The 9,793-nt window shown below is 65.7% G+C and overlaps 2 protein-coding genes across 2 annotated transcripts; one reads left to right on the forward strand and one right to left on the reverse strand.

Annotated features, from left to right (window-relative positions):
* The first annotated feature begins 140 nt into the window (after nt 1–140).
* On the forward strand, nt 141–4,720 carry SLC35A2 (solute carrier family 35 member A2). Its single transcript, XM_088180937.1, has 5 exons — nt 141–339; nt 770–952; nt 1,304–1,455; nt 2,092–2,753; nt 4,126–4,720. The coding sequence occupies exons 1-5, from the start codon at nt 279–281 to the stop codon at nt 4,151–4,153; spliced, it is 1,086 nt and encodes a 361-aa protein (XP_088037063.1). The 5' UTR covers nt 141–278; the 3' UTR covers nt 4,154–4,720.
* A 104-nt stretch (nt 4,721–4,824) lies between these two features.
* On the reverse strand, nt 4,825–8,571 carry PORCN (porcupine O-acyltransferase; the record flags this gene model as incomplete). Its single annotated transcript, XM_088180935.1, is given in 6 exon segments — nt 4,825–5,172; nt 5,262–5,372; nt 5,802–5,887; nt 6,619–6,682; nt 8,248–8,324; nt 8,471–8,571. Coding segments are annotated over 6 exon segments (541 nt in total), but the record flags the coding sequence as incomplete, so codon positions are not given.
* Between the last annotated feature and the right edge of the window lie 1,222 nt (nt 8,572–9,793).

Here is a 9,793-nt window from a genome sequence, read left to right on the forward strand (position 1 = left end):
ATCTGGGCGGAGCCTGAGGGGGTGTGACAGGTGAGGAGAACGGTGATTGGTCTGAGGCCGAAGGGGCGTGGCTTACGGGGAAGAGAGGATGGAACAGCGAGAGACGGTGGCGGGAAGCGAGCGAGGCGAGCGCTGATTGGTCGGACCGGCCGAGGGGGCGGGACGCCTCGCGAAAGTGCGCGCGGGGATTGGCCGGAGCCAACAGAGGCGGAGCCGCTCCCCCTCGCTGGGCGTGGCCGCAGCGTGGCCGGAAGCGGAAGTGTTGGGCAGGTGCCACCATGGCGGCCCCGGCGACGGCGGACGGCGGCGGCTCCGGCGACTCCGCGGGGCCCGCGACGGGTGAGGGGGGGACGGACGGGGACACCAGGGAGCGGCTGCGGGGCGGGGAGGCCCGGGCAGAGCCGTGTGGGGGCTGCGGGGCGGGGGATCCGGCCGGAGGTCTGTGGGGGGCTCTGGGGGTCCAGGGGATCCGGTGGCCGGGGGGCGATGGAGCAGAGCAGGGGGGCGCCCATGGAGGGCGGGGGGCGCGGGGCAGAGGTGGCAGAGGGGCCTTGGGCGGGCGGAGCTGTGGGGCAGATTCGGGGAGCGCCGGGGGCAGTGAGGGGGGGTCCCGCCGTGCGACCCCAAGGCACCCGCGGTGTCCCGGCGGGTGAAGTTCCCCGCACCGGGGTTCCGGGGCCGCGCCTGGGGGATCCCACCGGGGGTCGCGGGGGGCTCGGCCCGGTGTCGTCGTCCCCCTCCCCCCGGTGACAGGCCGGTGTCCCCGCAGTGTCGCGGCGGGTGAAGTACGCCAGCCTGGGCGTGCTGGTGCTGCAGAACGCGTCCCTCGTGCTCAGCATCCGCTACGTGCGGACCCTGCCCGGGGAGCGCTTCCTGCCCACCACGGCCGTGGTGATGGCCGAGGCCATGAAGGGCAGCGCCTGCCTGCTGCTGCTGCTCATCCAGCACCGGGGTAGGCACAGGGGACGCTGGGGACATGGGGGGGACACGGTCTGTGCCTGCTGCTGCTGCTCATCCAGCACCGGGGTAGGCACAGGGGACACTGGGGACATGGGGGGGACACGGAGACATTATGGACATGGGGGGACAGGGACACACCTGGTGCTGCCTCCTCTTCCAGCTCTGAGGTGAGCACGGGCTGGGGGGATGGGGACACAGAGGGGTCCTTGGCACGGATGTGGGGGACACGAGGGGACGTGAGGGTCTCATGCTGGGGACACAAGGGGACATGGGACGCTCATGGTGGGGACCCCGAGGGTGACAGTGGTGGAGTGTCCCCTGTCCCTGAGCCCTGTCCCCCCAGGCAGTGTCCGGCAGACGGCGGTGACGCTGCACGAGGCCGTGGTGGGACAGTTTGGGGACACGCTGCGCCTGGCTGTCCCCTCCCTCATCTACACCCTGCAGAACAACCTGCAGTACGTGGCCATCTCCAACCTGCCCGCGGCCACCTTCCAGGTGGGACACGGGGACACACAGGGGAGTGTGATGACCTCGGGGACCTTGGGGACTGTGGTGGTGTCCCTGTGCCCATTCCCTGTGACAGTCACGGTGTCCCTGTGACCCTGTGCCCACGTACCTGTTCCCACACCTGTGTCCTGCAGGTGGCTCTGTCGCCCTGTTCTCATCCCTGTCCCCAGATGTCCCTGTCCCTGCTATCCCACAGGTGACATACCTGTCCCCAGGTTCCTGTCCCCGCTGTCCCCACAGGTGTCCCTGTCCCCAAGTCACCCTATCCCTGCAGGTGATCTTGTCCCTTGGTGTTCATGTCCCCCATGTGTCCCTGTGTGAGCGTGTCCCCATCCTGCACGTGACCCTGTCCCTGCTGTCCCTGTCTCCCAGGTGACCATGTTCCCACTGTCCCTGCAGGTAACCCTGTCCCTGTCCCCAGGTTCCTGTCCCCGCTGTCCCCACAGGTGACCCTGTCCCCATCCCCAGGTGACCCTGTCCCTGTCCCCACAGGTGACCCTGTCCCCAGGTGATCCTGTCCCCAGTGTCCCCATGTGCCCCCGTCCCCAGGTGACCGTCCCTGTCCCCGCTGTCCCCACAGGTGACCCTGTCCCCGTCCCCAGGTGACAATCCCTGTCCCCACAGGTGACGTACCAGCTGAAGATCCTGACCACGGCGCTGTTCTCGGTGCTGCTGCTGGGCACGGCGCTGTCGCGGCTGCAGTGGCTGTCGCTGGCGCTGCTGTTCGCGGGGGTGGCGCTGGTGCAGGCGGAGCAGGCTCGGGCCGTGCCCTCGGCCGCGGCGCTGGGCCCGTCCCCGGGGCCCGAGGTGCCGGCCCAGAGCTACGCCGTGGGGCTGGCGGCCGTGGCCGCGTCCTGCCTGTCCTCGGGCTTCGCCGGCGTCTACTTCGAGCGGCTGCTGAAGCGCTCGGGCGGCTCCATCTGGGTGCGGAACGTGCAGCTGGGCGCCGTGGGCACGGCCGTGGGGCTGGGCGCCATGCTGGCCGCCGAGGGCCCGGCCGTGGCCGCGCTCGGCTTCTTCTACGGCTACAACGGCGCCGTGTGGGCCGTGGTGGTGAACCAGGCGGCCGGGGGGCTGCTGGTGGCCGTGGTGGTTCGCTACGCCGACAACATCCTCAAGGGCTTCGCCACGGCGCTGTCCATCCTGGCCTCCACGGCCGCCTCCGCGCACCTGTTCGGCTTCCGGCCGCGGGCGCCCTTCCTGGCCGGCACCGCCATGGTCCTGGCCGCCGTCGTGCTCTACGGGCGGCCCCGCGGCGCCGGCGGCCGCAGCCAGGACAGCGGCAAGTCAGTGGGGCCGTAGGGACGGGGACAGCCCGGGGCCGGCCCGGGGTCACCGGGGCTGGCCGTGACCCAGCGGGGAGGGGGAGGGCACGGGGGGGGGCCGTGAGCGGGGGAGGGGACCCAGGTGTGGGGCCGGCAGGTGATGGGAGCTCGTTAGGGCTTTATTAAGGCTCATTAAGGTGGTGGTGGAGGAGCTGTGGGGTCAGCAGCTGCGGGGATCCAGATGTGCGGCCAGCAGGTTTAGGAGCCCAGCTGGGGGGTCAGCAGCTGCGGGAATCCAGATGTGCGGCCAGCAGGTTTAGGAACCCAGCTGGGGGGTCAGCAGGTTTAGGAGCCCAGCTGTGGGGTCAGCAGGTGTGGGGTCAACAGGTGGGGGCTCATTAGGGCTCATTAAGGTCATTAAGGTGGTGGAGGAGCTGGGGGGGTCAGCAGATGAGGGACCCCAATCTTGGCCTTCTTTAGGTGGTGGGGACTCTTTAAGGCTCATTAGGCTCATTAGGGATCTGGAGAAGTTCATTAGGTCATGGGAGCTCATTAGGGCTCGTTCGGAGGTGGTGAAGGTGCTGGTGGGGTTCGTTCGGCCCTGGGGACCCCGATCTCGGTGTTCACGAAGGCTCATCAGGGACCTGGAGAGGTTCGTTAGGTCATGGGGGGCTCATTAAGGCTCGTTAGGGGCTGGTGGGGAGCTCGTTAATACTCATTAATTGGTGGGGGCTCATTAAGGCTCGTTAGGGGCTGGTGGGGAGCTCGTTAATACTCATTAATTGGTGGGGGCTCATTAAGGCTTGTTGGGTGCTGGGGGACCCCGAGGTGGAGATTGATGAGGTCAGAGGTTAATGAGGTCAATGAAGGCGCTCTGGGTTAATGAGGGGCTCATTGGGACCCCCGGCCCCTCTGTGGGGTTCCCCTCCCCCCCCCCCGCCTCACCCGGTGGGGGAGGGGCCGGATGTACAGATTTTGTAGGGGGGGAGGGGCCGGGCGCGTTTTTAACGAGGTTTGGGGCTAATAAAGGCGGATTTGGTTAACGGCGCGTGCTGGGGAGGGGCACTAACACACTAACACGGGCTGGGGGGAGCCATAGGGACCCCCTGGGCCTGATAGCATCTATAGGGACTGCTCAGGCTGTGTAGGATCCACACGAACTGCCTGGGGCCCTATGGAATCCCCAGGGGCTCCCCCACGCCATGTAAGATCCATAAGGACTCTCCTGGGTGCTCTACGGACCCCCCCCGGCTGTATAGGATCCATAGGGACCCCCCAGGGCCATACAGGATCCACCCGAGTTCTCCCCAGCCCTATAGAACCCATCGGGAACCCTCCCAGGGCCATACAGGGTCCATAGGGCCCTCAGCCCCGGGGTCTCTCTCTCTTGCAGGTCTCCCAACAAGGACAAGGGCACCTGACGACACCGAGCGACCCCCCGGGCCCTATGGGGCCTGTCTGGGACCTTCCAGGGCCCTAAAGAATCCATATGGACCCTCCCCTTCCCCCCTGAAGGCCTTATAGGGACTCTGTGCCCCCCCCCGGGGTTCTCTAGGGACCATATGGACCCCTCAGTCCCTATAGGGGCCATATGGACCCCCCTGCTCCCTATAGAGACCATATGGACCCTCCTGCTCCCTATAGATGCCATATGGACCCCTCAGTCCCTATAGGGGCCATATGGACTCTCCTGCTCCCTATAGATGCCATATGGACTCTCCTGCTCCCTATAGGGGCCATATGGCCACTCCCCCCCCTCTGGGGGCTATAGGGACCGCTCGCACTCCCAGGTCTCTATAGGGCCCATATGGATCCCTCCCTCCCTGTCCCTATAGGGAACTCGGGGCCACTCCTGGACCCTATAGCAGCCATATGGACACTCCCCCTCCCCTGGGGGCTATAGGGACCGCTCGTACCCCCGGGTCTCTGTAGGGCCCATAGGGCCCCGCCGCGCGCTTTTCGTGTCAATTAAGACGATTTTGGTCAAAGCGTTGGCTCTGCGCCATCCGCAGGGGGCGCCATCCCCTGTAACAGCTCCGCGCATGCGCCGCGCGGCCCCGCCCCTCGCGCCCTATTGGCCTCTCGGGAATGATTGACAGGAACCACCGAGGCGAGGCTTTATTGGTCCCAGAGCGGTCGCGCGACACTTCCGCCCGGGAAAGGGCGGGAAACACCACGAAGCGGAAGTCGGGATCATCGAGAGGCGCTTCCGGTAGCGCGGAGCGGCCCCGCGAGGCGGAGCGGCCGCTCTTTCTGTGGCGCCCGGTCCTCCCAGCTGCCCCCCGTTCCTCCCGGTGCTCCCAGTTCCCCCGGTCGCTCCCAGTGCCCTCCCAGTGCCTCAGCGCAGCAGCCGGGCCAGCACCCAGCAGCCCAGCGTCACCCAGTGACTGGCCCAGTTCAGCTCCGACCACTTGCGCACCGTATAGGCCATCCCGTAGCCCTGAGGGGACAAAATGGCGTCGGGGTCCTTCCAACACTGGGGGCGGCCCCAAACCTTGGGGAGGGTCTGTGAGGGCTCGGGGATCCCACCTGCTCCTCCACGGTGTCCTCGGCCTCCACGTCGAACAGCGCACCCAGGTAGGACAGGTGGAACAGGGCCAGGGCGCCCAGGGCCCCATTCAGCGCCCGCACCCACAGCGCCTGCAGGGACCCCAGAAACCTTCAGGGACCCCCCCTAAACGCCTGCAGAGATCCTCCAAATCCCCCGTGTTCACCACGTGCACCCACAGCCTCTGTGGGGACCCCAGACCCCTTCAGAGACCCCAAGGAACCCCAAATCCCCCCACTGAGTGCTGGCACCCACAGTGCCTACAGGACCCCGGAATCCCCTTCCATATCCCCAGCCCTCCCCCAAACCCCTTCAGAGCCCCAAACCCTCTGCCCTCCCCCTGGGGCCCCCAAGCACCCATCCTGCCCTCTGCACCCCCGTTTTTCCACCTATCACCTCCAAACCATCCCAGAGACCACCCTGGGATCCCCAACCCCTGTGAGCCGCCCCACACTCGCCAGGGCACCGCAAAATTCAGCGTCCTCCCTCCCCCAGTGACCCCCCCAGTGCCCCCATCTCACGTTCTTGTGGCGGTGGCTGCACTGGGGGGGGCAGCGCTTGGACAGGACACAGGCGTCAAAGATGGCGGCCAGGCGCTGCCTCAGGGCTGGGAGGGCAGGGCGGGGTCAGTGCGGGCCACGCCCATTGCAGGACACACCCATCACAACCCAGCCAATCACTGCAGACTCCACCCACAGCCCCGCCCTTCACTGCAGGCTCCACCCACAGCGCCATAGCCCCGCCCCTCACTGCAGGCTCCACCCACACCCCATAGCCCCGCCCCTCACTGCAGGCTCCACCCACATCCCATAGCCCCGCCCCTCACTGCAGGCTCCACCCACATCCCATAGCCCCGCCCCTCACTGCAGGCTCCACCCACACCCCATAGCCCCGCCCCTCACTGCAGGCTCCACCCACACCCCATAGCCCCGCCCCTCGCCGCAGGCTCCACACACACCCCATAGACCCGCCCCTCAGTACAGGCTCCACCCACTCCATAGCCCTGGCCCTCAGTGCAGGCTCCACCCAACACCCCATTGCCCCTCCCATCCCTGCAGGCTCCACCCACCCTATAGCCCCGCCCCTCACCGCAGGCTCCACCCCTACTCCTGGCCCCACCCACTGCTCAGGCCCCGCCCGCATTTCCCTCTCAATTACATCCCTCAAACCCCACCCACATCTGGACCCACCTACACCTTTAGGCCACGCCCACCTTTGACAGCTCCACCCACTCTGCACCCCCACCCTTTAAGCCCCTCCCACCTCAGAGGACCCCATTGACCCCTCCCCTGGCCCCGCCCCTCCCCTGGCCCCGCCCCTTAAAGGGCCAGCGCTGACCGTGCTCGGCGTAGGTGATGAGGCCCAGGGAGAGCAGGACAGCGGCCAGGTGGAAACTGAGGCCCTGGGGGGACAGGGGGGGTTTGGGGAGTCCCCTGCAGGACTGGGGGGGTCTGGGGGGGTTTGGGGGTGTCCCCTGAAGGACTGGGGGGACAGGGGGGTTTGGGGGAGTCCCCTGAAGGACTGGGGGGGTCTGGGGGTGTCCCCTGCTGGACTGGGGGAGGTCTGGGGGGGTTTGGGGGTGTCCCCTGCTGGACTGGGGGGGGTCTGGGGCAGTTTGGGGGTGTCCCCTGAAGGACTGGGGGGACAGGGGGGGGTTTGGGGGTGTCCTCTGAAGGACTGGGGGGACAGGGGGGGTTTGGGGGAGTCCCCTGAAGGACTGGGGGGGGTCTGGGGGTGTCCCCTGCAGGACTGGGGGGGTCTGGGGGGTTTGGGGGAGTCCCCTGAAGGACTGGGGGGGTCTGGGGGGCTTTGGGGGAGTCCCCTGCTGGACTGGGGGAGGTCGGGGGGATTTGGGGGAGTCCCCTGCAGGACTGGGGGGGGTCTGGGGGGGTTTGGGGGTGTCACAGTTTTTGGGGCTTTAAGGAGTCTCAGGGAGGGTTTTGGGGTCTCCAGGAAGAGCTGGGGAGGGTCAGAGGGTGTTGGGGGGCCTGAGGGGTTGGGGGTCCTGGGGGTCTTGTGTGCACTGGTGGGGTTTGAGGTTCCCAGGGTGGATTTTGGGGTGGTTTAGGGGGTATTTGGGGTTCCCAGGGAGGTTTTTGGGGTATTTGGGGTTCCCAGGGAGGTTTTTGGGGTGGTTTAGGGGGTGTTTGGGGTTCCCAGGGTGGATTTTGGGGTGGTTTAGGGGGTGTTTGGGGTTCCCAGGGAGGTTTTTGGGGTATTTGGGGTTCCCAGGGTGGTTTAGGGGGTATTTGGGGTTCCCAGGGTGGATTTTGAGGTGGTTTAGGGGGTATTTGGGGTTCCCAGGGTGGTTTAGGGGGTATTTGGGGTTCCCAGGGTGGATTTTGGGGTGGTTTAGGGGGTGTTTGGGGTTCCCAGGGTGGTTTAGGGGGTATTTGGGGTTCCAGGATGGTTTTTGGGGGTGTTTGGGGTTCCCAGGGTGGATTTTGGGGTGGTTTAGGGGGTATTTGGAGTTCCCAGGATGGTTTAGGGGGTATTTGGGGGGTATTTGGGGTTCCCAGGGTGGATTTTGGGGTGGTTTAGGGGGTATTTGGGGTTCCCAGGGTGGTTTAGGGGGTATTTGGGTTTCCCAGGGTGGTTTTTGGGGTATTTGGGGGGTGTTTGGGGTGGTTTAGGGGGTGTTTGGGGTTCCCAGGGTGGTTTAGGGGGTATTTGGGGGGTGTTTGGGGTGCCCAGGGTGGATTTTGGGGTGGTTTAGGGGGTATTTGGGGGGTATTTGGGGTTCCCAGGGTGGTTTTTGGGGTATTTGGGGGGTGTTTGGGGTGCCCAGGGAGGATTTTGGGGTGGTTTTTGGGGTATTTGGGGGGTGTTTGGGGTGCCCAGGGAGGTTTTTGGGGTGGTTTAGGGGGTATTTGGGGGTGTTTGGGGTTCCCAGGGAGGATTTTGGGGTGGTTTTTGGGGTATTTGGGGGGTGTTTGGGGTGCCCAGGGAGGATTTGGGGTCTCTCACGTGCAGCAGGGCGCTGGCTGCGTAGGTGCCCAGCACGGCAGCGAAGGTGCCCAAGCGCCGGGCGGTCTGGAACACGTCTGCCAGGGACACCAGGGACACAACCGGTGACACCGGTGACACCAGTACAGGCCACGGGCCCCCCCAGCTCCTCCCAGTGCCCCCCAGTGCCCCCCAGTCCCCTCCCAGTGCCCCCCAGTCCACCCCAGTCCCCCCCAGTGCTCACAGGTGTGCAGCCAGCGGGACATGGGCAGGTTCCAGTTTGTCACCACCTCGGCCATGGAGCGCGGCAGCTCCACCCGCAGGGGCCGCGACACGGCCAGGTCCCTGTGGGGACAGTGCCACACACGGGGGTGACACAGGGACAGTGTCACACACAGGGCAGTGTCACACACGGGGGTGACACAGGGACAGTGTCACACACAGGGACAGTGTCACACACAGGGACAGTGCCACACACGGGGGTGACACAGGGACAGTGTCACACACAGGGCAGTGTCACACACGGGGGTGACACAGGGACAGTGTCACACACGGGGACAGTGTCACACACGGGGACAGTGTCACACACAGGGACAGTGTCACACACGGGGACAGTGCCACACACGGGGGGTGACACAGGGACAGTGTCACACACGGGGGTGACACAGGGACAGTGTCACACACGGGGACAGTGTCACACACAGGGACGGTGTCACACACGGGGACAGTGTCACACAGGGGGTCACAGGGCAGTGTCACACACGGGGGTGACACAGGGACAGTGTCACACACAGGGCAGTGTCACACACGGGGACAGTGTCACACACAGGGACAGTGTCACACACGGGGGTGACACAGGGACAGTGTCACACACAGGGACAGTGTCACACACGGGGGGTGACACAGGGACAGTGTCACACACAGGGACGGTGTCACACACGGGGACAGTGTCACACACAGGGACAGTGCCACACACGGGGGGTGACACAGGGACAGTGCCACACACAGGACAGTGTCACACACGGGGGGTGACACAGGGACAGTGTCACACATGGGGGGTGACACAGGGACAGTGTCACACACGGGGGTGACACAGGGACAGTGTCACACACGGGGACAGTGTCACACACAGGGACAGTGTCACACACAGGGACAGTGTCACACACGGGGGTGACACAGGGACAGTGTCACACACGGGGGTGACACAGGGACAGTGTCACACACAGGGACAGTGTCCACACACAGGGACAGTGTCACACACGGGGGTGACACAGGGACAGTGTCACACACAGGGCAGTGTCACACACGGGGACAGTGTCACACACAGGGACAGTGTCACACACGGGGGGTGACACAGGGACAGTGTCACACACAGGGACGGTGTCACACACAGGGACAGTGTCACACACAGGGACAGTGTCACACACGGGGGGTGACACAGGGACAGTGTCACACACGGGGACGGTGTCACACACGGGGACAGTGTCACACACAGGGACAGTGTCACACACGGGGGGTGACACAGGGACAGTGTCACACACGGGGACAGTGTCACACACAGGGCAGT

The sequence above is a fragment of the Sturnus vulgaris genome, chromosome 30 (assembly GCF_052056855.1).
Source record: "Sturnus vulgaris isolate bStuVul1 chromosome 30, bStuVul1.hap1, whole genome shotgun sequence".
Taxonomy (NCBI): domain Eukaryota; kingdom Metazoa; phylum Chordata; class Aves; order Passeriformes; family Sturnidae; genus Sturnus; species Sturnus vulgaris.